This window comes from Lynx rufus, unplaced genomic scaffold (assembly GCF_022079265.1).
Source record: "Lynx rufus isolate CCGP_SWC_20201006 ecotype Redwood Valley unplaced genomic scaffold, mLynRuf1.p SCAF_8, whole genome shotgun sequence".
Taxonomy (NCBI): domain Eukaryota; kingdom Metazoa; phylum Chordata; class Mammalia; order Carnivora; family Felidae; genus Lynx; species Lynx rufus.
In genome coordinates, this window is record NW_025814896.1 from 88,508,420 (window position 1) to 88,535,458 (window position 27,039).

Genomic DNA, 27,039 nt, shown 5'->3' on the forward strand with positions numbered 1-27,039 from the left:
AAGCTCATGTTAGTTTCCTTAGCCTGGGCCTCCAACTCTGTCCCAAATGCCAGAGCCCTGTCTGTGCCGGGGACTGGAGGGAGAATGGTGACAGGCGCACGGCAGCTGGCTCTGTGGGGAGGCATGCTCCTGCGCTCAAGCTCTGTCCCTGCCCACCCCACTTTACCCCAGGGTCTTGGCACTCAGTGGGACTTGGGCTTCACAGCTCCTGTCCTTAGGTCTGGCTCAAGCATTTTCTTGCTGAGGCCATTTATTTTGTACCTTCCTTGCCCCATCCTTGCTCATAAGGAGTGGATCATCCCAGATGGCTCCTGCTCGCAGGCCCACTTCCCATTGTTGGCATTCTGGAAACAGCCCCTCCCCCCTTCTTCTGGAAGAGACACCTTGGCTTTTCCGGGTTCTCAGAATGTTGTCCAGTGACGTCCTGTCCTGGGAAACTTGACCGTTGACTGGAAAATCATGCCATAACAACAGAGAGCCTCTGAGGAGACAGTGATGTAGAGAAAAGATTTCCCTCATCACTGGTGGGATTCTCCTTTGCACTGTCCTCCAACCTGTTCCACTGAAAGGTGGTTCTTTGTACAATGTGGGGAGGGAGACAGAATGCTGGAGTGAGTCAGAGCTGTTGGGTGATCTGTCTCGACTTCATAATGACGTGGTGGGTATGGGGGACACGTGCCGGAGGAGTGCCCTGTGGATTGGGACATCTAGCCAGGTTCCCCCCCACCCCCGGCTTCCTGGGTGATGGCTTCTCTGGTCACCAGACTCTTGGGCCTCCTTTGTGTGTCCCCACGCTCCTGTGAAAGAGGGAGTGGGGATGCAGGCTGGGGTGTGGCCTGAGAGGGGCAGGGCAGCGGAGGGCCCTGGGCCCCAGCTTTGCGTGCTGGCTTTGGGGTTAGATCAAAGTGCATGGGATTTGAGGTTAGACCATTTTGGGCCGTGCCACTTTGTAGTGATGTGTTCCTTTGCATCTCTGAGCCTCAGTTTCCTCATCTGTAAAATGAGATAATAAAAGTAATAACCATCTCCACATCTCAGCATAGTGGTGAGAATTAAAGGGCCTATGGGAGACAATGGTCAGTGTCATGATTCTTTATACACTTACGGGGGTTGCATCCTCTGCATGTTCAGGGAACTCAGGGCCAGGGATGGGCTCAGGCCTGAGGTTGGCTGGGCTGAGCACTAGAAAGCCACACCGGGCTGGCTCTTCTGATCCTCACCTATGTCTCCCAGTGGATGACCATCTGGGCTTCCTCCCCACCTTTGGGCCCTGCTATGTCAACCTCTATGGCAGCCCCAGGGAGTTCACTGGCTTCCCGGACCCCTACGCAGAACTGAACACGGGCAAGGTGAGCCAGCACCCCCACAAACCCACATCCCCAGGCCTGCATGCGGGGCTCTCCCAGCCTGGGCAGCGTCTGCTCCAGTCTGGACTCCAAGAGCCCGATGGGAGCCCAGGGCCAGACAGCGTCCCGTCAGAGAACCCTCTTTCCACCTGGCCCCCTCCTGGCTTCTACTTCCTTCTTACTCCCCTGCCTTTTGCTTTCCCTTCAGCGCCAGCCTAACAGCCACCCCCCTGCCCCCCGCCGCCGCCTTTTTCCTGGTCCCCCTGAGGGACCCAGGCCTTATCTGTCTCAGGTTTCATCCTTCCCTGGCTGGGTTGGAGTCTGGTACTGACCATCTGGGTGGCTTGTCATGTCCCCTGAACTCTCTGGGCCACCGTTTCCTTATCTGCAGAGTGATGGGGGTAGCCCAGGGCCTTCCTGGTTGTCTGGGAGATGAGCCCGGGCCAGATCAGGCCCCTTTCCTTCCTCTCCTCCCCTCCACCGCCCCATTCTCTGCTTCTGGTGACCCAACCTCCCCTCTTAGGGGGAAGGTGTGGCCTACCGAGGTCGGGTTCTGCTCTCCCTGGAGACCAAGCTGGTGGAGCACAGCGAGCAGAAGGTGGAGGACCTCCCTGCGGATGACATCCTTCGGGTGGAGGTGAGGGGTGTGGCTCTGGAAGAAGCGAAGGAGGTGGTGACCAAATGGGGCTGGCTTCTATTGTCATGGTGGAGGAGGGCTCAGCTGTACCCACAGTCTGTTCCTTCACCCCTCTGGGCCTCAGTACCTAAGCAGTGAAATGGGAGTAACCCCACAGCTATCCTACCTTCCTGAGGGATATTCAGAGGCTCAAAGAAAATAAATGAAAATATTTTAAAAGTCTAGAGCTCGATGCAAAATGAGAAGTGTGTTTTATAACAATAATGTAAAGATAGCTAACGCTTATTAATCACTCACCGTGTGTCAAACGCTACGCTAGTGACATTTGATGGCACTGAGTCCTCCCAGCACCTGTGAAGTGGCTGCTGTTAGTATCTCCATTTTACAGATGAGGAAACTGAGGCTTAAATGTACCAGAGCAGCAAGCGGTAGAGCTGAGCCTTGTGTCCAGGAGGCAGCTGTATGGGGTCTGTGTGGTGTTTTAAGCTTTCAGACTCTGTAGTCAGAAAGCGCTGGTTTGAATCCTTCTGTATCAGTTTCCATATCAGTGAAGTTGGGGTAGTGATTATACTTAACCTCATAAGATTGTTGGGAGAATTAAATTAACTCAAACCTGCATGCAGTGAGCAGTCAATAAGCGTTAGCTATTATTACTATGTACTTAGTTTTTAAATTTTTAAATTCATTTTGAAGGGGAGAGAGAGAGAGAGAGAGAGAGTGCGAACAGGGGAGGGCAGAGAGAGAGAGGGAGAAAGAGAATCCCAAGCTCTGTCAGTGTGGAGCCTGACACGGGGCTCAGTCTCATGAACCCTGAGATCATGACCTGAGCCGAAATCAAGAGTCAGATGCTCAACTGACTGAGCCACCCAGGCGCCCCTCTATTTACATGATTCAAAAACCCAGTTGTGTAACCATCTTCTCTCTGCCTTCTGTGAAGGGGATTGCAAAGTCATCTTGGGATGTGTGATTGAGTGCCTGCCATGTCCTCAGCCCTGTGCCTGATGCCCAGAGGGGACATTCGTCCCAAACACATGGCAGCTCGTGTGTAATGCAGGGCTGGATGGTGTGGTGGAGACTCTGAGTGGCATGGGCTGGGAGCTCTGGACAGAGGCATGGTGGTTTAGACCCTTTGGCCCCTTTCGAGTGGCAGATGCAGGCGACCAGGCATCCCCGTGGTGGCGAGGCCACTGCTGCCTGTTTGGATTGAGGAGCAGCATGACCTTGGAGGATCAGACCTTATTAGAGGAACAGGGCCAAATACACAGGCCTGGAATGAGTTTGCTCAGTTAGTAACCAAATCTGGGCACTGTTGCTTAGCTGGACCATTCACCGCCCATCTGTCCAGCCAGGATTTATTGGGCGCCAGTCACGGCCAGGGCCTGCCAGACACGTGATCCCTCCCCACCCCAGTGTCTTCCTTCCTGCTCCTCATGACCCTTCAGCTGCCCTTTCTGTTCCCAGAAGTACCTCCGGAGGCGCAAGTATTCCCTGTTTGCTGCCTTCTACTCGGCCTCCATGCTCCAGGATGTTGATGATGCCATCCAGTTTGAGGTCAGCATCGGGAACTACGGTAACAAGTTCGACACGACCTGCCTGCCGCTGGCCTCCACCACCCAGTACAGCCGGGCGGTCTTTGACGGTGAGGCCAGAGGCTGTGCGCCCGGCTGGGACCCAGACCACAGAGCAGGGGCTGAACCCTCAATACTGTTTCTCACAGAAAGCTGCCGGAGGCCCACGCAAAGGCCCTGGCCCATGCAAACCTATTTGGGGTGACTCCCAGCTCTGTCCCCCTGTGCTACCCCCCACTCCCCGCTCACCTCCAGGTGGGCCCCTGTTGCCAGGGCCACAGATGGGGCTCCTAAAACTGGCTGTGGTCGGCGTTGATGCTGACCTATGGCAGTAGTCAATTTCATGCTGGCTTGGTGTTGAGATTTTGGAGAGCGTGGGTTTCCCAGGGTCCTTCTAACAACCCCTTTGTTTGGATGAGCTAAAGAGCCCTATGAGAGCAGCTGCTGTTTGTTCTGCACACGAAGGGAGCTCAGACCCCTTGTTTGAACCTTGGGGAATATGAACCACATGTGTATGTCCAAGGGAGTTCTCAGGGGGAAGGAGCAGGTGCCTGAATGTGTCCCACCCTGGGTCCCTTTCCTACCCACCCCTGTGCTCCTGGCTCAGTACCAGGCCCTTTGTATCCTTCCAGGGTGCCACTACTACTACTTGCCCTGGGGCAACGTGAAGCCCGTGGTGGTGCTGTCATCTTACTGGGAGGACATCAGCCACCGGGTCGAGGCTCAGAACCAGCTGCTCAGGATCGCTGACCGGCTGGTGAGTAGAAACTGCCTCACACCTGCACACACCTTGTGCACGCCCCCTGTCCCCGTGGGGGCCTGTGGATCAGGGAGAGGGAGTGAGAATGATCTGAGGATCCCAGACTGAGGTAGGAGACGATGCAGAGAAGGAGCTGAGTGGAGCTACGCTGAAGCAATGGGATGGAGCCTTGCACCCATTCATTCATTCATTCATTCACCAACTGCCTTTGACTCTGACCACATGCGGGGGTTTGTGCTGGAGGCTTGCAGCCACAAGGTAGACTTGAACAGGAATGCCTTCGGGAGTCAGTTTAGTGAAGGCAAGTGCAGGTTCACCCCACACCTCTCATACAGAGGTTCCAAACTGAAGTGCAGGTGACACTCTAGGAGAACCACGGGAATGGATGGGGGCTCAGAGGAGGGAAAGGGCCAAGGAGCATTGGGGGGGCATTGCAGAGGCCGCGAGGAGATGGGAGGCAGGAGCCCTGTTAGGATGCCATTGAGGTAGTCCGGGAACAGTGACGAGGCGCCAGACAGGAGGGACCTCAGGAGCAAAGCTGCAGGACTTGGGCTAGAAGGACTTGGTGGCTGGGGACTTGGAAAGGCAGGGAGAAGCAGTGTGTATGAGGTCAGGCAGTGAGTCCTGCTTTGGATGTGACCAGGGGGCCCTCTGGGGGTTTCCCTGTGGATGCTGAGAGCTGAGGGCCTGGCATTTGGCCAGAGAGTGGAGGACATCAAAGTGGACACAGGTGTAGAGGTCAAGGGAGTGCAGCTGGTGATCCTGGTGGTGGCCACAGGCTGTTTCTGTGCGTGCATGGAGGCTCATCCACAAGGAGGGTGGCCCATGGGAACCTCGGGGAAGCAGGTGCGGCCACGCTGCTGGAGCAAGCCGGGGGCAGCGGGGTGGAGGGAGGGGGTTGCAGAGGCTTGGGCATGTCTGTGGGTGTGGAGGTGAGCACAGTGAGGAGGATGGGGGAGCGGTGTGGGGGGCAATTGGGGTCTTGAAGGGGCAGGGAGGGGATACAGGCCTATGTGAAGGCATGGTGGCCAGCCTTCCTGAGACTGGCAGCTCTCGGGGAAGGAGGAGACCAGCCAGCGCCCAAGTTCTTCAGGGCTTGGTGTCCATGTTCTACAGGTCCAGACTCCTTGGGGGTCAGCTGTTCTCCCACAAGATGCTCCCTGAGGGCCTGGACTGGGTGTCCTTCCCAAGGCCTGTCCTCAGAATGGCATGTGCTCAGGGAGGCTGACAGGTGGGGAGGGGACCTGAGAGGACTCAGGGGTGAGCCCTTGATCTGACAGGTATTCTGTGAGAGGTCTCTGTCTCACAACTCAGGGCTGAGGCCCGTGGAGATGGCTGCAGAGGAAGCCCAGGAGGAGACGGATGTGACCTGGGAGGGACTGGGCCGTGAGTTTGGAGAGGGAACTCCCTGCTATTGGAGGTTGTCTGAGTGTTCCTGAAGAAAGGGCGGGCAGATTGGGAAGGGATGGGCCCTTCCAGGTGGGGACTGGTGTGGACTCAGCAGGTCCCTCGGCTGTGAGTTATCAGACCAGCTTGAGGGGGCCCGGTGAGGAGCCAAATGCAGCGGAGTTCTGTGGGAGCCTGCGCACGACCTCAAGTCCCGTGACCAGGCCGGCGGCTGGGGTCCCAGGCTTGGGAATTTGGATCTGTTTGGTGTGGGGAGCCCCGGAAGGTTCTCGAGGCGAGACAGACTCTGGTTTGTTGGGTCTGGGCTCCGCCTTCTCTGCTCTACCTGTTCTCTCCTTTGGTTCAGGGTGACGGACTCAGATTTCGGTGACGGGGCCTGGGGGTTGGGGGTCTGGTGCGTACCTGCCGCCCTGCAGTGCCGCTCCCAACCCTCGCCTGCCTGTTCCGCAGGAAGCTGGCCTGGAGCAAGTCCACTTGGCCCTGAAGGCTCAGTGCAGCCCCGAGGACGTGGACTCCCTGTTGGCTCAGCTGATGGATGAGCTCATCTCCGACTGCAGGTAGGGGGTGCCTGGCACCCACGCGCCGCCCCCCCCCCCCCCCCGCTCCTGGCTCAGCCAGGCCCTTTCCCTAGGAGTGTTCGTGTGTGGCAGTGAGTGGCGGCACGTCTCCCCAGCCACGCTTGGCCAGCAGTCCAGCCCGTGCTGAGTCCAAAGGTGGTGGAGCCAGCGCGGGGAGTTGAAAAGGTGACATTTAGAGCAGGTCATAAATCTCCCTGCAGCAGCGGCAGCTGCGGGCCTGGGGCGGCCCGGCTCACCTGAATGGGGAGCATTGTGTCTCTGATCCCCGACCTCCTATTTCCCTGATGGAATCTCCAGGAGGAGCTGGCTGGTGGGGGTGACAGTGCCCCTCCTCCCCAAGGCCATGTCGGGGACCCCGGTTTCTATTTAACCTTCTATTGACACGGCTGATCGTCAGCTTCAGGAAAAGAGGGCTCTGGGGGTGATGGAAAGTGGGGGTGCTTAGAGGCCCAGCAGAAGGGGAAGCATCTCGGCCTCCCCTCCACTGCTGGGTGATTTGGGGCTCACCACCCACCTGCTCTGAGCCTCCCTTTCCTCATCTTCAACCACATATTAAGAATAACTGCTTATGATAGTATGTAAGCAAAATGCTTGGTCTTTTAGGAAGTATTTGATAAATGGTAGCTATAATTACTATTAAGAAAAAATGTCAGAAGACCTAGCTTCTTGTCCCTTTAACCGGCATTGTGGCTTTGGGCAGCTTCATTTCTCTGGACCTCCATTTTCTCAGCTGGTAAATGGACTTAATGATAAACAGTTGTTTTTCTACTGTCTGCGGGGTTAAGCGTAAATGTATGAAACCGTATTCTGTGCCCCTCTCAATCTTACCATTCCCCTTCTGCTGAATGTCCGAGAAGTGCCTTCGCACTCAGAGATGGGTAACCGTGGCCGCCTGACACAGGGCCTTCTCGTCCTTTGTGCCCCAGTTGGGAAGCGCATCTTTATCAAACAAAACATTACCCCAGAGAAACTCCCCTGCCCTGCAGTGGTGGAATTTCAGGCAGATCATTCACCCATTCCCTGAATCTTTCTGAAGCCTGCAGCTTCAGCCTTCCTGAGGTGACAGATGCAAAAGTGAGCAAATGACATACGTTGGGGAGTTAGAGGCGTGTGCCATAGGAGCTCAGAGCAGGTACATCAAGCTCAAGTTGAATTCAGGGAAGCTTCGTGGAGTAGGGGATGCCCCCAATGTGAGTTCTGAAGGAGGAGTGGGAGCCAGCCTTTGGAGAGGGGACTGTCCAGGTAAGGGTGCGGAAGCCTGAAATGCCTGCTTCCTCCCTGGATTGGCAGGGGAAGCTGAAACCCAAATGGGACAGACCCAGGGGTCCACCAAAGTGAGCTCGGCTCTGAGAGGCTTTGGGTGGGGCCACGGGGGTCCTCGTGGTTCAGATGCTCACCCTGGCTATAGTGTGAGCCAGGGGGTTGGTGGGGTGGCGAGCAGACATTGGATGAAGATGTTACCCAAGCCAGGGACATGGGGAGGGATGGGGACAGAGAGAGACACAGGGCAGTGTGGACTCCTGAGGAGGCATCATAATGACAACAGCCTCGTCATGAACGCTTTTTGTGCTAGGATTCATACCTCTAGTAAGTGGCTGGGCCTGATTAGATATGGGGGCTCAAGGAAGGTCTCGAATGATTCCCCAGCTCTGGCCAGAGCAGCTGGGTAGACATAGGGCTATTCTTAGAGGGGATCAGTGTGAGAAGAGCAGCTTTAGGGGAAGACGAGGAGCTTAGGACTGGCCGTGTTGGGTGGGAGGTACCTGACGACAGCTGTGGTCTGGAGTTTGGAGGACAGAGTGAGGCTGGAGGGGCACATGGGGCACAGTCAGCACAGGGAGGGGCTCGGAGCCTGAGAGCCCGGGTGTGGAGGGTGGGCCAGGGCTCTGGGCTCTACCCGCAGCACTGCTCCTGAATCATGGGTCGTGTGGACCTTGGCAGGTCTCAGGTGCCTGAAACATCAGAGACAGGTGGGACCCAAGTCCTGGGCTGCCCTCACTGGCCCTCTCAGGACTCTGTTCTCATACTTCTGCCCAAGCCTGGTCCCCTTTGAGTCCCTCTCCTGGGGATAGAAGGTGCCTGGGGGCCCCCTAGGGACACTGATCCCAGGTCAGGAGTTGGGGGGAAGGTTCCCATCTTCTTGGAATGCACAAATGGCTCTCCAGGGAGGAATACTAAGCATCAGGACCAATTCCTTCAGGCACCGCTCGAGGCCACCAATAGCCCTGGGACAGCAGCAAGAGGGCTGCCTTCACCTCTGACTCTATGCTGACAAGCGTTGGGGCCCCAAGCCAGTGCACCAGAGCCGACCCCTGGCTGCTCACTGTTCCTTCAGCCAGCCCCGTCCTGCCTCCGAAATCAGTGTCCTTCGTTTCCCATCCGCCCTTTTCCCTGGTAGCTGGTCTGCCCCTGCCAGTGGTGCCCCCTCTGTTCTTCCAGCCCAGCCTTCTCCTCTCGTCCTCAGACCTACGGACCCATCTGCTTGCTACACATCTCTACCTGGATGTTCTGTCAGCACATCCAGTTCACTCTCGGGAGTCTTCCTAAAACTGTCGTGCCACCTTGGCTTCAGCCCTCAGTGGCTCCCAACTGCCTTCAGGAAAAGTCCCAGCTCTCATCCTGGTGGAGGGGCCTCTCTGTCCCCACTCCCTCTCTGCCTCATGGACCTCAGAAGTCCTACCCTCCGGCCCTTTGGAGCCTCTCACCACCCCACATGTGCTCCCTCCTGCCCCTGAGCCTTCGACTTGTGCACATGCTGTTCCTCCGGCCAGAATGCCATCTGGCTCTTCTTGGTCTGACTAGTTTCCTCCAGGAAGTACTTCTGCCTCTGAGGCTGCTCAGTGGGGACCTAGCCTGTTAGCCTCTCTGTTCTGGGTGTTCCCTGTGGGCAAGCCGGGATCTCCAAACCCAGCCCCCCCCCCCCCCCCCCCCCCGTCAGGACCAGCTCATGAGGAATGAAGTGAATGACCCCTGGACCAGCTCATCTTACAGGCTGGACACTGTCCCTTCCAGATGGCTATTCTTGACAAAGACACCCATTCACTGCAGGGGACGGCGGCGACTTTGAGCGGTCCAGCTCTGTTCTCAGCCTGCACTGAGCCCTGCCCCGGGCCTGCCCACCATTTCCGAGTCAGCCAGGTTTGGCAGGGCAACAGTCCCTGTTTGAGGTTGGGGGCACAATATCATCTGACCTTCATTTTCCAGTCTCCCTGTCCTTTGGTACCTCTTGCCTTGGGCTTTCCTGGGGTGGGAAAGGTCCAGGATATCTTGCTGGTGGCAGTCACGGGTCCTGGCTGTTTCTGAGGGAGTCTTGGCTGGACTGGTGGCCTCCATGAAAATCTCCCTCTGGTGGTCTGTATGGCAGTCCCTCCCAGCTCCCAACCTAGGCTGGGAGCGTAAATCAGCCTCGTTGGCTCAGCTCTCCATATCCAACTCCAGATCTGCCTGCCCCCACCCTCAGGCCCACTCAGGCCTCCTTCCCAGGCAGGCCCCAGCCAGGACTCTGGCCCAGGCCCCCCTTTACCCACCCGGCATGCCCCTCCACCCCAATCGAGTGGGCTGGGGATGGAGGCCGCCCCTCTCCTGGCCTGGGGCAGCCCCATCCGCGGCACCCTCGGGGCAGTAAATATTATATTACTACAGGGTGTGCAGTACGTGACCTGAGACAGGCCCCGGGGCTTAAGTTTCCCCGAGATGGAGTTTGCGTACTGCTCCCCCCACCCTAAAAATTCAATTAAAAAAAATAACAGGAAAAATGTAGTGCGCCGAGGGCCTGCCAGAGTGGTGTATCTGGCGGCCGCAGTGCCGCTGCGCTCCGGCGGTAATTGGTTCTGCATAGCTCGGGGAAATTGGCAGAAAAATAAATCAGCCGGGAGCCGGAGTCGAGACGCTGCGGGGAGGGGAGTGTGAGGTGGGGGGGTGGGCTGCAAGTGCTGGGGGCAGGACTGGTGGAGCGGGTTTGACTGATGTCCTGCTTGGGAGTCAAGGGCTCAGTGGGGGTGGGGCAGGGGTGGAGCAGCCCCCAGACCCCCAAGCAGGGGTAATCCAGAGGGCTCCTGCCTGCTGAGGGAGAGCGCAGAGGCCCCCACCCCACGCTCCCTGCATGACCCTTGTGTGTGTATGGACTGACCCCAGAGGCTTAGTATGGTCGGGAAGGGCCACGTGAAGAAAGACTTCCAGGGAGCCCAGAGGGATGGGGAGGGTCAGAGTTCTTTGCCTCCAAATAGGATTGAGTTTAAACCCAACCCCCACTTGGGGCCTAGGGTTGTATTTCTGGGGCTGTATGTACCCCGCACCTCCTCTCCAAAGGCTTCTGGGAGGGGTGTCATGGGGCTGCCCCAGGTCGACACATCTGTATTGCTGGCTGCCGGCCTCCCCACAGTGTCTGCAGTGGCTTGTCAGGGGTCCATAAATTTCCTTCCTGAAGAAAGTGTGCGTACAACAGAATGGATTCATTTCAGCCAAGGGCAACTTAGCACTCCGGCCTCTGCTCTAGGAAGGTGCAGGGCACCGAGGGACCTGCTGGGCCCTCTGAGGGCTTGCAGTCAGTTGGGCAGAGGAGACACACATGCAACAGAACTCACATACATACAAAAGAACTCCTAAGTTCCAAACAGGCAGCTCTGGAATAACGGGCGGAGGGACTTCAGAACAGGAGGCACACAGACCAGTGTAGTTAGGGAAGGCTTCCTGGAGGAGGTGACGATGGAGCCGGTCACATGGAGATGACTGTGCATGTGGGTCAGGCTGGAGAAGGCACTTGGGGCACACGGAGTACCCAACAGGCAGGCGGAGGGTGTGGGGCCTATTTTGGCGGGGGGGGGGGGGTGTCCGTGTGCCTGTGTGTGTACAGCATGTGTACCTGGGCCTGGACGACTGCCGGGTTCATCTCATCTGTCTCTCCGTCACAGCCAGCCCCTAGGCGACGTCCAAGAGATACCCTCTGCCACCCACCTGGACCAGTACCTGTACAGGCTGCGTACCCGTCACCTAGGCCAGATCACTGAGGCGGCCCTGGCACTGAAACTTGGCCGCAGCGAGCTCCCTGCTGCCCTGGAGCAGGCGGAAGACTGGCTGCTGCGTGTCCGGGCCCTGGCAGATGAGGTAGTCAATCCCTGGAAGGCGTCTTTCTTCCTCCCTGAGAGCATCAGAACCGGGAGGGATGTGGGCACTTGTCTGGACTGTGATCCAGCTCTGGCTCTATTTCTGGGTGGGCTTGGTCCGGTGACTCAATTTTTCTGATCCTCAATGTCCCCAGCAGGAGGAGAGAGGTTGCAATTGGATCCTGGGTGTTACAGGGCCTAGCTCAGAGCCTGCTGTGCGGTAGTGTTCACACGGTGCCCCCAATGTGCTCAATAAATGTCACAAAAGTGTGCCAGAGACAGAGCTGGGACCAGAACCCAGGACGCCTGGCTCCAGGTTCAGTGCTGGGGCCTGCTTCCCCGGGGACCTGACTCCTTCCTGCCAACTAGTACCTTTCTGCACCTGGCCTTGAACCTGCCTCTCTGGTGGCCCTGCATTTCCTGCTCTCCCAAATGCCTCCGAGCCCCAGGCCTGAGGAGGCTGCATTTATAGTAACTCTGAACTTTGTTATATTGAATCAGAGTGTGGTGGCTGTAGTTTGTCCCCACCTGCATAGCACCCCCTTCCCCGCCCCAGGTCAGACGTACCCACCCAGTTCCTAGGGCAAGCAAGCATCCTACAGATTTGTCCAGAATGAGGACAAAGTTCTGCTCAGATGTTACAGGTAGACTAGCTGTTGCCCATTCCGACCAGAGGTGTGTGGTCCCCCTATGGAGGGGGTGGGGGTGATGAGGAGGGACCTCCCCAGAAGGAATGTAAGAAAGGGCGGGGCCTGAGAGGGGCTTCTGGAGAGGCGAGTTGTGGAAGGGGAGAGGGGGCCCAGGAGGTAGGAGGCTGCGCAGAAGGCAGCCCAAAGAGTTGGTCCCTGAGAGTGAGCCTTGGACTCGTCCCTGAGCAAGGCCTTGGGCATGTGGCCAGCTACCTGGGCAAACACTGTATTGCCCAGCCACAGCCTGTCCCCATGCAGTGGCCACAGACCAATCTCTTGGGCTGGACAAAGGCTGCCTTCCATAATCTTGGCCCAGATTGACCCTGGAACTCTCAGCACAGATTGTGATGTGGCTGGGAGGGGTTAAGGTCAAGTGTGTACTATTGACTGCAAGGGAACCCAGAGAGAGTCTTTCTCAGGTTTGAGTGTGCATCAGAATCCTCTGAAGGGCTTGTTAAAACAGGTTGTAAACCCTGTCTGATCCTGCATGTCTGGGGTGGAGCCTGAGAATTTGCATTTCTAGCAAGTTCCCAGGAGCACTGCAGCTGCCGCTCTGTTGGCACCATGCTGGGAGAGTGGTTAGGAACCATTATTTGGAGTCAGAGGAACCTGGTTGGGTCCTACCCTCTTTGAGCTTGAATTTCCTCACCTGGCAAGTGGGGCTGCCTATCTCTGCTGCAGGGAGGGAGTGCAGCTGGGAAATGCCCATCGAGGCTCTAGGAGCATCAGCTGTCAGCCGTGGCCCTGGTTAGAGGCCCAGCGCCACCTCACTGAGCACACTTTGCTCACCAACCTTGGAAGCAGATGGGCTGTGCCCAGTGGTTCTCACTCATAGTTAGTGGCTCCGAGGGGCTCAGGGCCTTGCAGTTTTGTTCCGGGCTAGTCACCATTTTCAGAGCCCAATGTCACCCCACAAGTCCCTGCTATTAGAGAGAGGAGGGTGGGAGTGTCCTCGGGGAAGGGGCACATCTATGGATTTGCTGCTATTCTCGGGGGTGAGGAAGAAGGGTAGCATCTTAAGTATGATGTCATTTCTCGAGTCAAATCAAATCCTCCAATCTCTGCCCCTGCCAAGAAGCATCTATCTACCCAGGGGAGGGAGATCTAAGAACATAAGCTCTCGGCTCCAGGCAGGAGTGTCTCTTCCCGGAAAATGTGGACTCAGCTTAGTGAATTTTTGGCAGGCTTCTGATGTGAGCGGACGCAGCCTCATGCCCTGTCCCTGGGGGCTCATAGCTGCTGAAGACAGAGGTGCCCAGCTGGCCCTGGGAGGTCAAGGGGTGGGCCACTCTTGAGGGTGGCTGGTGGGAGAGCTGGAAGCTGGGAGGAGAGGCTTGGGTGTCTCCGGGTGGACTGTGGGGCGTGGGTCTTCCCCACCCTGACTGCCGTCCTCTCTCCAGCCCCAGAACAGCCTGCCCGACATCATCATCTGGATGCTGCAGGGAGACAAGCGAGTGGCGTACCAGCGGGTGCCCGCCCACGAGATCCTCTTCTCCCGGCGGGGTCCCAACTACTGTGGCAAGAATTGTGGGAAGCTGCAGACGATATTTCTGAAAGTGGGTTCTTTTTTCTCAAGTCGTGACCGTATTTTCTCCCAGGTTGTCCTCTTCCTGTTCCATGTCCCCTCCTGTTCTCCATCTAACTGAGTCTTTAGGCTTGAGTCTCAGAAGGGGCCGAGGGCTTTGTGTAAAACCATTTTCTGTTGTCTCTCCCCTACCAAGTCCCTAGACCCGACACACCTGGTCTAGAAAGTTGGCAGGTGGGAGCTGGAATCGGAGGTGCTAGGAATGAGTGAGACAGGGTCTGTGCCCCTCCGCCCCCTGGCTGTCTGGGAGGGGCTGACTCCCAAGGCTGTTCTCGATCTCCCCAGCCAGATCTCTGGGAGAGGGGTTCAGCTCTCAGCCCCCACCCCAACCTGTAAGAGCCTTGGTAGAGACCTCAATGCTCTGCCCGAGTGCATTGACTCCAGCTGGGATCATGCTCAGATTCAAGTTCTTCCCTGTGGGAAGGCTGGTGTTTGGGCATCGAGTGTGCCTAAGGCTCTGGCCCCTCAGGGAGCTGGGGGCGAGTAATCCAGTACCCTTCATGTTGTCCTGCCTGCACCTCTCCTCCCCTTCCTCCTCCTCCAACCCCCATCCTTGCACCCTGTCCATCTTCTTGACTGGCCAGCCTTGGGCTGAGTGACAGGGATGTGAGCAGGTGCCTGAGGACCCCATCCTCCTCTCTAGGTTAATGTGGGAACAGAGAGCTGAGGCTGCTTTGGTTGGGATATACTGTGGCCTGGTGGCCAGGACACAATTCAGGGAAATCCCTTCCTGTGCCGTGACTGCCCGGGTCTGAGGGGAGAGTCCCTGTTAGAAGGGCTGTCACTGAGGCTGTCCTGCCGGAGGAAGAGTAGCCCTGGAAGGCAGGCCTGCCCCTTGCCACTCACTGCTCACTCCAGATGGTTCTGTTGGAATTATAAGCCATCTGGCCTTCTTCCCAGCCTGGCCCATCTGCCCCAGCCCCTTGCTCTCAGCCTTCTCTCCCCCGCCCCTCCTTCTATCCACACTAGGACCAGCACCTGCCTCACCTCTTCCAGCCACTCATTGTTGGTTAGCCTTAGCCTCAAACCTCTCAGTGGCTGTTGGTCAACCCATTCACGTATTGGCCAGTCATTCCTGTCACCCCCTGGGGTCGGTAGAGAGGACAGGCTTCAACGGCACAGTGTGTGTGGACAGGTTACGGGGTTGTCTGGAATCCTGTGTTGCCTAACCTCCCTGAACTGCTGGCAGTCTTCTGACCTGTAAAATGAGCAGGAGGCTGCCCACCTCACAGGTTTTCAGGATTCAGTTAGGTGATCCATGAATGTCCGTTTCTCTCCGCTCTTCTCCCCCGTGGAGCTCCCTTGCTCCCTGGGGAGAGGAGGCTCCACCAGCACGACTGGAGGCCGACATAAAGGCAGAGATGAGCAGATACCTGGACTTGGGGTCACTGGGGAGGCCAGCTTTGCCTAGAGAGAGAGTGGGCAGGTGTCAGGCGGTGGGCTGCCCCCTCTCACCTGCATACGTGCCACCTGGGGCATGTTCCCTGTGCTGTCCTAACCTCCTAGCATCCTGCTTTACATCCCTCCTAAGCCAACTTCTCGCCTAGCAGGGCAGAAGGGAAAGGAAGTGAAGGAGCTGCCGCATTGGAGCGGGGCTAACCAGGAAAGGTTGTCTGGCTAGAGTGCAGGTGGGGATGTACTTGAACAGGATGAGCTTCAGGCTCTGACCTCTCGGCCCTGCGTCTTTGGGGAAACACAAACTGAAAATTTTTCCCTGATTCCAAGCAAAAAAAAAAAAAAGGAAAGGAAGGAAAAAAAAAAAAGATATAGAATTGTTTCTCGAAGTCTTCCCCACTGAGTTTATGAGCCCCGCCAGTAGCTCCTGAGCAAGCTCTACAAAAATGTTGGCAGCAAGCAGAGACCAAGAAAACATTGGTGTTTCTTAACTTAAACCAAAGTTGGAAAAAATGAGCACCAGTAGAGAGGGAGAGGAGCCCCAAACTAGACATTTCTTTATTTGCTGTTGCTATTTTGGGTCCGGCAGGCTGGCCCCGTCTAGGGGAGGGCAGGGGAGAGACTGGGGTTGGAAGGGGGAAGGGAGGGTCAGGCATTCCTGCCATCTCCCTGGGGCTCGTGGTTTGGAGGGAAAAAGGCCACTAACCACCCCAGGGAGGGGACAGCTGAAGCCAACAGTCATGGGAGGTTTCCAGGGGGTGACATGTGGGGTCAGGCCCTCCTCCAGGCTTTACCACGGATGAACCAAAAGCAGAGAGACCGGGTGAAGGGTGAGACCATCATTGTCGTGGCATGCCCTGCACCCCTTTCTGATCCCTTTCCATGGCCTGGGCTCTCCTTCCTGGGGTGTAGGCCTCCTCTACCTGTTGCGGACCTCTTACCTCGGCCCCCCCTTTCCTCTTCTGAACCCATCAAAACTCCCTTCTCCTCTCATTCAGCCCCCACCCCATTGCAGAGGAGGAGATACCCCTCCAGGCTCATGCTCACGAAACCTAGGTACTTAATGTGCTACTTCCTATAAGAGACAGGGTGTTGTTCTAAGAGTGAGAACTTCTGTTCCTCAGGCCATATCTGACCGTTGATTTCAATCAAACAGGGAAGTAGTTGTGGAGAATAAATGTTTTATGCTGGGTTGTTGTGGTTATTCCATTTTGGCAGAGCTTCTGAAAGTTTCAGGATAATAAGCAATTGAGGACCAGTGCCTAGTGGTTAACATGCTGATAAGCGCTTGAAAGGATAGGGCTATCAGATGATACACTGACATCGAGCCAAGACAAAAATAACAAAAACACAACCCCCCATCCCAAACAAACTGAAAATTAAGGAGGAAGCTTTAACCTCTTCCCCTTCCAGACCTGGATCGTTGTTATCTCCTTTAGAGATACGTAGTAGAACTGCACTCTCCAATATGGTGGCCATAAGGTGCTACTTAAGTTAATTAAAATGAAATAAAACTAAAAATTTGGTTCCTCGGTCACAGCAGCTATGTTTCAAGTGTTCAGTCACCAGCCACAAGGGGCTAGTGCTACCAGGCTAGACCATGTGGGTATAAACCATTTTCATTGCGACGGAAATGTTATATGTTCCATTGGGCAGTGTTACTCTAGAAGAAACAGAAATGGGATGTGGTGGGAGAGGGGAGAATGGGGGACCCTGGTCTATCTAGGCATGGCTAATTTTAGCAGAGATCGCCTAGGTGCGGATGATACAGTCTTCTTTGGCAGGGAGGAATCTTGGCAGGTGGGGAGAAGCCTTAATTATACATTCCTGGGGCACCTGGTGGCTCGGTCGGTTGAGGGTCCGACTTCGGCTCAGGTCATGATTTTGCGGTCTGTGGGTTTGAGCCCCGCGTCGGGCTGTGTGCTGACAGCTCAGAGCCTGGAGCCTGCTTTGGGGTCTGTGTCTCCGTCTCTCTCTGCCCCTCCCCTGACTCGTGCTTTGTCTCTCTCAAAAATAGATAAACATTAAGAATTTTTTAAAAAAATTTATATCTTCTCTTTCTGTGAAATTCTGGTAATTCCTCCAACAGGACATATGTCTAGTGGGTGTCAGGCCAATATGTCCAGTCCTGGAGGACCCTCCCCCCCTTCCCCCCCAATCCCTGTCTCAGTTGGGACATCCTAATCCTAAAGGGAATCATGGGTTTCTGTCCTTCTCTGGTACCTAGTATCCAATGGAGGGCGTTCCTGGAGCCCGGATGCCAGTGCAGATACGGGTGAAGCTCTGGTTTGGGCTTTCTGTGGATGAGAAGGAGTTCAACCAGTTTGCTGAGGGAAAGCTGTCCGTCTTTGCTGAAACGGTGAGTGCTGCTGGCCTGCCCTGCTTGCCCTCCGTGCCCCAAGCTGTGCTGGACCCCCTCACTTCTCTTTATTGCTTGCTCTCCAGTATGAGAACCAGACCAAACTGGCCCTGGTTGGGAACTGGGGCACAACAGGCCTCACCTACCCCAAGTTTTCTGATGTCACGGGAAAGATTAAGCTACCCAAAGATAGCTTCCGCCCCTCGGCCGGCTGGACCTGGGCTGGAGACTGGTTCGTGTGTCCAGAGAAGACGTGAGTCACGGGCAGGGAGGCTGGGGGACCCCTCTGCTCTGGTCCTTCCTCTGAAAGGCTACAGTGCTATTAATTGCTCTACCACCCCTATGCTGGCAATGGGGACTTCCACTTGAACTCTTCGAGGGCCAGGGGCTGGCGAGGCGCTGTTCTTTTCTGGAAGGGCTCTAACAATTGGAAAGTCCTTTATTGTTTATTATTATTATTATTATTATTATTTAATGTGTATTTGCTTTTGAGAGAGAGAGAGAGAGAGTGAGAGAGAAAGAGAGAGCTGGGGGGAGGACAGAGAAAAAGGGAGACACAGAATATGAAGCAGGCTCCAGGCTCTGAGCTGTCAGCATGGAACCCGATGTGAGGCTCAAACCTACGGACCGCAAAATCATGACCTGAGCCAAAGTCGGACACTTACCCGACTGAGCCACCCAGGTGACCCAAGAAAGTCCTTTATTATTAAACTAAAGTTGGCCTCCATTTGAATTTGCATCCATTGGTTGCAACCTTCTTCTCCAAGAGGTCACAGCCTGTTTCTTCCTCTCTGTGTTAACCCTTCCCATGCCTGAGGCCCCTCCTCTCTCTCTTAAGTGCCTCTCAGAACAAGGCGGTCTATCTGTATCACTGTCCTTTCTCTCTTTCTCCTTTCTCTTTTCCTGTTTGACGTTCAACAACTGGATTTCTTTCTTTCTTTGTTTTTGTTTTTTTTTTTTTTTGCTTTTTTTAAAAAAATTGAAGTATAATATATATTATCTCAAGCATGCAATTCTTAAGCATACAGCTTGATGACATTTTCCATTTCAACAACTATCTATCTATCTATTGAGCTTCAACACCCACCAGGCTTTTGGTGTCTTCAGCCCTCTCTCTCTTGTTGATGTCTTTTTCTTTATCTTGGGTGGTGGTATATTCTTTTGTCTATGAGTGTCTCTGGGTGTCCCTGTGTCCCCTTTTGCTCTCTCCCCTTGACCCTCTGCCCCTCCTTTCCCTCTTCTCTTTACCCTGTTGTTGGTGGGGTGAGGCTGATGCGGGAAGCTTGGCCAAGGCCTTGGGGTACTCTGCTGGAGGTGGGGATAGGTGGGGAGGTTCTGACCCTTCCCCTCCTCCAGCCTGCTCCATGACATTGACGCGGGCCACCTGAGTTTTGTGGAGGAGGTGTTTGAGAACCAGACCCGGCTCCCTGGAGGCCAGTGGATCTACATGAGTGACAACTACACGGATGTGGTAAGTGGGTGCTCCAGGGGCAGGTGGCATTTGCTTTCCTGGGGTCCTGGATATTTGGGCTCAGGAGGGTCCTGTGGCTCAGAGGAGATGGGACATTTTCTCTCCCGTTCCCAAGTCCCCAGCTTCATGCTCTGGTTTCCAGAGAAACAGTGTGAGAACCAGTGTGGGTAGGATGCTGATCTGGAGTGGCACCTGGGGCTTCAGGGATGTATGTTGTCAAGTTGCATCTTTTCTGCTTCCCTGCTGATACCTGTCTCTTCTCACACTTGCCTGTCCTAGAATGGGGAGAAGGTGCTTCCCAAGGATGACATTGAGTGCCCCCTGGGCTGGAAGTGGGAAGATGAAGAGTGGTCCACGGACCTCAATCGGGCCGTTGATGAGCAAGGTGGGCAGCACATGGGGCCCGATGGGACCCACCCCAGCAGGATCAAGAGGTGCGCTGGTGGGACAGCTGAGTGCAGGGCCTTTTGCCCCGGGGCACCGGCCTTCAATGGGCTGCTTCATCCAGGGGACTTCTTAGATCAGCCCATACTTGTAGCTATAAATTAAGAGTCGGTGGTCAGTCATGAGCCTGTGAGTGTGCTCCAGAGGGAGAGAGAGCCTCTGGAAAGATGGGGAATGGCCGGGCAATGACTGACAGGTGCCCTTCCCCCAGGCTGGGAGTACAGTATCCCCATCCCCCCGGATCGGAAGCCAAAGCACTGGGTTCCTGCTGAGAAGATGTACTACACGCACCGTCGACGGCGCTGGGTCCGCCTGCGCAGGAGGGACCTCAGCCAGATGGAGGCACTGAAGAGGGTGAGCCCACTAGGTGGTGGGTGGGATGAAGCCCTGGCTGGGGGAGGCCAGCTGGGCACATGTGTGCACAGACACACGCGTGTGTGCTCAGGACACGTATAAGGCACATGAGCTCCCTCGAGATGCTCACAGATCACACCCAGCATGTGCACAGTGCACACGCAGATCTTCCCATGCTTGTCCAGATGCTCACAGCCAGATGCCCATGACTATGCAAGGAGATGCACTTGGAACTGCACAAGACCTGGAGGTACAAAGACATAGCCAGACTCTGGCTGTGGCTGCGTGTCCTAGAGGCAGGGTCTGAGCACGGGTTTGGCTGCAGGTAGTTTACAGAAGCAGTGCTCTCAGGAGTGCTGGGAGCAAAGATGTCGTCTTAGGCCAAGTCAAATTTGGTCTGAGCTGTGGCTTGGGGAGGGGTACCCCTTGGAGCAGCAGAAAATCATTCTCACCTGGAGGCAAGGGGGCTGGGGTTTGTACCCTCTTAGCTGTGTCATCGGCTGGGGCTGCTGGGGCTGGGCTGAGGGACGCACCCTCCCCATGGGGCTTGCTTCCTTCAGCATGGGCAGTTCCCTGGAGAAGGGGGCTGCTGGAGCTGGTAGGTGAGGACGTATGTATCGTGTGAGTGTGCCAGCTGGGAGAGTGGCCTCGGTGGGCTCCCTCAGCATTTACCAGGGGATGTGTACACAGTGCAAGTACACATGCGCACAGGCATGCCCGTATACCCACAGGACAGAGGCGTAGGGTGGACACATGAGTGCACACAGCACATGCACCTGCTCCTAGAGTCCTGCAGATGCCCAGGTGCTGCACAGCCTCAGTGCCTGCCTTCCCTGGGGCCTCTTGCTCTGTGTTCTTCCTTCCCAAGCACGCAGTTGAATTTTGGTCCAAGAACCAGGCCTCCCCCAGTCCAAAAGTAGCCTTTGGCATCACCCAAATTTCTTCCTTTCTCTTTGGGCACAGAGACTCTAGACAAGTATGTCACTGGGTCCAGGGAGAAGCAAGGTTTTGAGGCAACAAACCATTTTTGGTGCCATGAACCAGACAGACTCAGCTGTCCCTGTAGGAGCACCCAGGGGACAGAGGTGAACCGTGTCAGGCAGCATGGCTCGCCCAGTCCAGCTGCCCTCTAGGACAGGCACTTACTGCTTAGTTCATAGCCTGAGCCTGAGGCGTACCCGAGGACAGTCTCTCAGGTCACCAGCTGAATAGGAAGGGACTTCCAGGTCTCTCTCCAGGTCTGGGAAAGGGTCCCCTCGAGGAAATGTGGGGGCGGGGTACCTCCACAGCTGACCTAGGTCTAGCCTAAGGAAAAAGAGCCTGGAGTCGGGAAACAGAATCTTCATTTACCCGCTTCTATTTTTATAAGCTGGGAGGTGAAGAAGAAAAAGGAAATGACAAGAAAACCTTGGATCCATGAAATCCATTCTTAATCTGAGTAAACAAACAAACCCAAAGCCGAGTGTTTTCAGCCCTGCTTTAGTCGACCTTCCCTTTCTGGCTCCTTGGGTCCCCACAACCTGGGGAGCCTCTTCCCCTCCTGATTTTCCGACTCGGGCTCCTTCTTGTCATTGCAGAAGCTGCTCAGAGCCCCCCTCCTCCAGGTAGCCCTCCCAGGTTTTCCCACCTGGAGGGTGCTGGTGTGGAGCGGGTGGGGACTCCTGGAGGGCAAGCCAGAGAGGCACAGCAGGAGTCCAGCCCAAGGACTCCTTGCAAGCCTCCAAGCAGTGCCTGAGCCTGCCCTGTTCTCTCCCATGCAGCACAGGCAGGCAGAGGCGGAGGGCGAGGGCTGGGAGTACGCCTCGCTCTTTGGCTGGAAGTTCCACCTGGAGTACCGCAAGACGGATGCCTTCCGCCGCCGCCGCTGGCGCCGCCGCATGGAGCCCCTGGAGAAGACAGGGCCTGCGGCCGTGTTTGCCCTCGAGGGGGCTCTGGTACGTTGTCCCTGGGCCTGTGGTGGGTCAGCGGGGTGCAGCTTGCTTTCCAGGGCTGTTCAGGGCTGAAGTAGGAGCCCCCGGGATAGCACTTCAGATGGAACAGTGGCTGGTCACCTTGGCTACACAGTTCCTTTAGAGTTGCCTGTGGGGAAAGTAGATGGCAGTCTGGGTGTGCTCCTAAAGTAAAATGGCTCCCTTCTTGGCACTGGGAGATCCACTGCTGCTTTGTGTAGTCAAGTTGGGAGCAGGCAGAGAGGGTCTCGGTCTGACCTATGGCTAGAGCCGAGGGACCTGGCTCTTCTTGAAGACGCTGGCTGCTGCAGGGTGGGTCTCGGAGGCTTTGGCCTCACCCCAGGGAATAGCCAGAGAGGTCTAATAACCCCTGAATGTCCTTGGTTGGACATGAGTGCTCCTTGGCTGGACAGAAGCCGTGTCACGGCATCCCTGGGAATTCTGGGGGAGAGATGTACCTCAGAAACTGAGTCCTCAGGCTGGCTTTCTGCCTTAGAGCACACTTTCTGGAGAAGGTCACATTGGGGCAGCTCAAGGTTACCTGGGGTCTGGCTGATGTGCTCCCCCAAAAGATGAGCAGACCCTTCCTGGCTAGTCTGAGTAGGGCCATTCTCCGCTCTGTTCTGGCCTGGGGATTTCTGGAGGTGGGAGGAGATACAGAGTCAGAGACCCTTCTTCTGAAATCTAGCCAGGACTGCCCACCCCCTGGGGCTTTGGGCTGTGACTCAGGGAGCAGGTCCCACCAGCTTCTATAGCTGACGTGTGCACCAGTTGTGTGTGTGTGTGTGTGTGTGTGTGTGTGTGTGTGCAGGTGCACATGTACATGAGGATTTGGTCTGAGTGAGGAGCAGTGGGTCTTTGCCTTGAACCAGGGAGTACCGAGGACAGGCCCAGGATCTGATGGGATGGAATCAGGGAAAGGAGGTGAAGTTGGCAGTGTCCCGAGAGGGGTTACAGCCCTCTCGGGCCTTGATGGTGGGCCAGGTGGCAGTATGGGAGAGGACACCCTCTGGGGGCCGGATAATGCTGGATGTCTGATGATGTCTTGGGGCCAAGTTGTGGGGAGGCTGAAAGGAGACGGCAGAGCTCTGGGCTGCTGGGCTCGTGCTCAGCCTGGGTGGGAGGAAACTGCTGCCCCAGCTGGAGCAGCCACAGCTGGAGGGCTTGTAGCGCAGGGCTGGTGTCCATTGACTCTCTTTGTCCTGTCAGAAAGGGCCTGGCTTGGGCGCAAGGCAGGGCCTGGGGGTGGTCTTGTGGCTCCAGCTGAGGGGCGGGAGGATAAAGGCCTCTGTGGCAGAACTGAGTCAGGGCCATGTCTGAGAAGGCTGGGCGGGCACCCTAAGGTGAACAGAAACTCAATGAAATGGGTTAAAGAGAGAAAAGGAGTTTAAGGGCTCAGATTGATGGGAGAGTCCAAGAGGCCAAACAGGCATTAAGCCTGGCAGGACTCTGTTTCTGACATCTGCCTCTGTCTTGGCTTCATTCTCACACTGCCTCACTCTGTGTGGTAACAAAAATGGTGCCCACAAAAGACTGACACCAACTTTATAGCCGGCAAAGTCCTGGTAGGTAAAATAGCACAGCCCACCTGGCATCCTCTGTTTTCCTCACAGTTGGAGGCCCCAGAGAGGAGAGTGCTGTTTTCACCATGATGCTGTGACAGTCTCGTGGGTGACTAACTAGCTGTCTTGGTCATGTGCCCATGCCAGCCTGAAGGTGAAGAATGGAATGTTCTGATTGGCCACTTCGGTCATGCCCCTTTTCTGTAGTCGACAGCACCACCAGGATGGGGAGAAGAGCATCTGGAAAGGAAAAAAAAAAACCCAAGCGGTGCTGGGCAAAGAGCTTTTGATGATGGCCACAGGACTCTGTTCAATGAGCAGTAGGGAACCAGTGTGGATTGTTGAGCAGAGGAGTGCTCTTGTCAGAGCTGGGCTTCAGGGCCATTAATCAAGTAGTCATGGAGGATGATTGGGGGTGGAAGAGTAGAGACCATCAGGAACCTTGATTAGTGATCTGGGATGAGGCGACCATCTGGGGTGGGAGCTAGGGGAGGCAGTAGAGGGCAGTATAGTGGCAGAGTTTGGAGAGGGTCAGATGGGCCCAGAGTCTCTGCTGGGTGCGTGGTAGGGCCTCTCCCATTGCTGGGCCATGGGGCGGGCGTGGTGGGCCTGGGGCTGCGATGAGTTCATGGCTGGCCCTGGCAAGTCTGACACACATGGTTAAGTGCTGTGTGAAGAAGGCGGACCTGGCAGCCGCTTGCCGGGCCGCTTAGGGCAGGGAGGCCAGGGCCGTGGGAGAGAGAACGCAAGGCCAGAGGTAGCCAGAGACACATGGACGGAAGTGTGGATGGGTTCTGGGCTGGCCAGGATCTGGGGGAAGAAGAGGAACAAGGCTGGGGACCCACTGCCAAGCTTTCATGGCTCGGTGACTGGGAGAATGAAGGGGGGTACTTCCCAGACATGGAGAAACCAATCCGTTTATTCTTTATGTGGGAGAAAATGTCATGAGGGAGCATTGAAATCAAATGTCAAGGCAACAGACATGGGGAGGTGGTTGATTGTGAAGCAGATGTGACTTGCCTGTGATATGCAGAAGAAACCAACATAGTGAAGCCCTCTGAGTCCTGGGGGAGCTTGGCTGACATAGAGAACCAGAGGCAGACAGTGGTTGGAGAGGCTGGATCCCACAGACCTGGAGTTGGAGGACACAGTTTTGGAAAGTCTTTAGGTGTGGCCAGCATTTGGGCAGGGCCACAGGCCCATTTGATGGTAACTATCTAGACTACTCTACTTTAGTGAATCGAACCTCCATCAGCACACAACACACACTCACACATGCACACACACACATGCGCACACATACTCATACATGCACACAAACTCTCTCTCTCTCTCTCTCTCTCACACACACACACACACACACACACACACACACACACACTCCTCCATGGCCACTTTTATGTGCTCCTGCCCTGAACCTGCTGTCTTTTGTCCTGGGACATACTGGTGCTCCAGCAAGGCATGGGGGCTAAAGTCCACCCTGCATCATGGGAGCAGATGGTAGGGATCTCTGGGTGCCAGGACCCAGCTACTGTCCTGGGTGCTGCCCTTACCCGCTGGGTACTTTTGTCTGCTGATTCGCCTGGTGAGAGCGTGGTGGGATAGGTGAGGCTTCTCAGGGGAGCATGTTTGGTTTGGATTCTGCCTTCTCTGCTTCCTAGCTGTGGACAGGTTACTTATCCCTTTAGCGACTCTGTTACCTCACCTGTGAAAGTCACTGCATCCTAGAGTCATTGTAAGGAAAAACCACATGGCACGTCTTTAGTGCTTCTCAGCCTTAGTCAACGTAGGAGCAATATGGCGGCTTTGTTGCACACTCTTGATTACATGTCTGGGTGAACCTAGAGTCTACATTTCTAAGAGGACTCTGGGTGATGCCAGTGCTGCTGGTCCAAGGACCATCTCTGAGTAGTGAAGATGTGAAGTACATCGTGCCTGAGGAAGATGAGGAGGGTGGTCACATCGCCCTCCTTCCCTACTTGGATCCTTTTTTTTTCTTCATGTTTTTTAAAAATTTATTTATTTTGAGAGAGAGAGAGAGAGAGAGAGAGAGCGAGCAGGGGAGGGGCAGAGAAAGAGAGGGAGAGAGAGACTCTCAGGCAGGCTCTGCACTGGTAGTGGGGTGGACACAGGACTCCACGTGGGGCTCCAATTCACAAATAGTGAGATCATGACCTGAGCCAAAATCAAGAGTCAGATGCTTAGCCGACTGAGCCACCCAGGCGCCCCTTTAGATGCCTTTCAGAGAGAGGCGGAGTGTATCCATTATTTGGGGAAGGTGTGTGGCCAGGGTCCTAGAGAGGGAGACAGGGTATGATGACATGTTCTCCTTGCTCCTTGGTGGGAGAAAAGTGATTTTTACTTCTAATGATCCCCTGATCTGATGGTGGAGGCCTGGCCTACGGGGCACTCTTGTCTGATTAGGAAGAGAGGCATTCACATGTGAGTACAAATAAACCCCATAGGATCTGCATCTTTGAAGTGCTGGAGGGCAGAATGAGAGTCATTCCAGAATGATGGTGTCTAGTGAGGGAGGCTTCTTAGGGAAGGACATTGGGAGGCAGACCTTGAAGGAGTCCAGGGAAGAGCCGTGGGTGGTGGCCAGGTGGACTCCCTGGTAATCTGACATTTCTGGCTGTCTGGGCCCGAGCACCAGGCCTGTGGCGCCCCCTTGCCTCCTACCATCCTTCTCCTGGCCCACAGGTCCACCAGAAGGCCGAGCCTTGCCTGCCAGTTTCCCTCCTGAAGACATCTTGCTGGAAGGCAGGCCCTGTCTGCTCATTAGCACGGGCAGCCTTTCCCTGAAACCTTCTGCTGGGGCCAAGCCTGGCTCCCTCCATGGAGCGGGAGGCCCTGGCTCCGTCTGCTAATCGTCTGCTGTCTCCATCCCGAGCATTATTTTATTTTCGTATTATTCTTTTTCCAGCTAATATCCTGGCATTCCCAAAGACACCGGTTTCATAATCTTCCTGGCATTCCCAGGGAGCTGGGAAGCAGAGCACAAAGCTGCTATTATAACGCGTTCCATCCAGCCTCCCTCTCCTCGCCCCACACCCCTTGCTGCCGCCACCGCCGGCTCCCACCCAGGCACCCCTTCCCGACGCCACCAGCCTCTCTGGGAACTCTGGTGACGGCTGCTGGGATGAGCTCACGGAATCCATCCTGTCGCCCTTGCCCTGGGCCTGCCCTCCATGTGCAAGGATTTTTCCAGAGCCCTGCCTCTGTGCTTGGCCCCGAGGGTTAGGAAGGGTTTTCTGAAATGCCTGAGCCTGGGCAGGAGGGAAGGAGATGGGGACTCGGCAACATGTGCTCACAGCCTTGGAGATTTTTAGAGCTGGAAGGAGCTTTCATGTTCGAAAGGCACTCTCCACCTGGCTTTGGGTCCCTTTGAAATTGGATGCATGGTTGTGGGTGTGCGGATATGATGTGTAAGCACATGGATGATGTGTGTGCACATAACAATATGTGCGCAATGTGCTTGTGTGTGATATGTATGTGCACGTATGCGTGTACACGTGTGTGATGTGCATGTATGTGCACATGTGTGTCTGTGGTGTGTAAATTCTGACATAAGGTTCACGGTTTCCTCCAATTCTCAAGGGAATTTAGGACCCCAAAGAGGATAAGAATTGCTAAAACCCATTTTGCCGTGTGCTAAAGATCAGGCTGAAAGCTTTATATACATTGTCTCATTTTATCCTCACAGTGACCCCAGAAGACTGGATTCTATTATTATACCCATTTTCCAGTTGGGGAGACTGAGGTTCCAGAACTTCACTGTCTAATACAGTAGCCACTAGCCACATGTGAGTATTTAAATTTACATTTAAAGT

General features: G+C 55.5%; 1 protein-coding gene across 4 annotated transcripts in view; it reads left to right on the forward strand.

Annotated features, from left to right (window-relative positions):
• Positions 1–27,039, forward strand: part of DYSF (dysferlin) — a 225,763-nt gene that overhangs the window by 98,593 nt on the left and 100,131 nt on the right. For all 4 annotated transcript variants that reach the window (XM_047069397.1, XM_047069398.1, XM_047069395.1 and 1 more), the window contains 13 exons: positions 1,234–1,349; positions 1,870–1,983; positions 3,445–3,622; positions 4,184–4,308; positions 6,169–6,275; positions 11,207–11,399; positions 13,488–13,643; positions 17,295–17,426; positions 17,513–17,679; positions 18,783–18,897; positions 19,177–19,282; positions 19,553–19,695; positions 21,456–21,629. In XM_047069397.1, the coding sequence (XP_046925353.1) occupies positions 1,234–1,349; positions 1,870–1,983; positions 3,445–3,622; positions 4,184–4,308; positions 6,169–6,275; positions 11,207–11,399; positions 13,488–13,643; positions 17,295–17,426; positions 17,513–17,679; positions 18,783–18,897; positions 19,177–19,282; positions 19,553–19,695; positions 21,456–21,629 (1,826 nt within the window). The remainder of the gene's footprint in view (positions 1–1,233; positions 1,350–1,869; positions 1,984–3,444; positions 3,623–4,183; positions 4,309–6,168; positions 6,276–11,206; positions 11,400–13,487; positions 13,644–17,294; positions 17,427–17,512; positions 17,680–18,782; positions 18,898–19,176; positions 19,283–19,552; positions 19,696–21,455; positions 21,630–27,039) is intronic.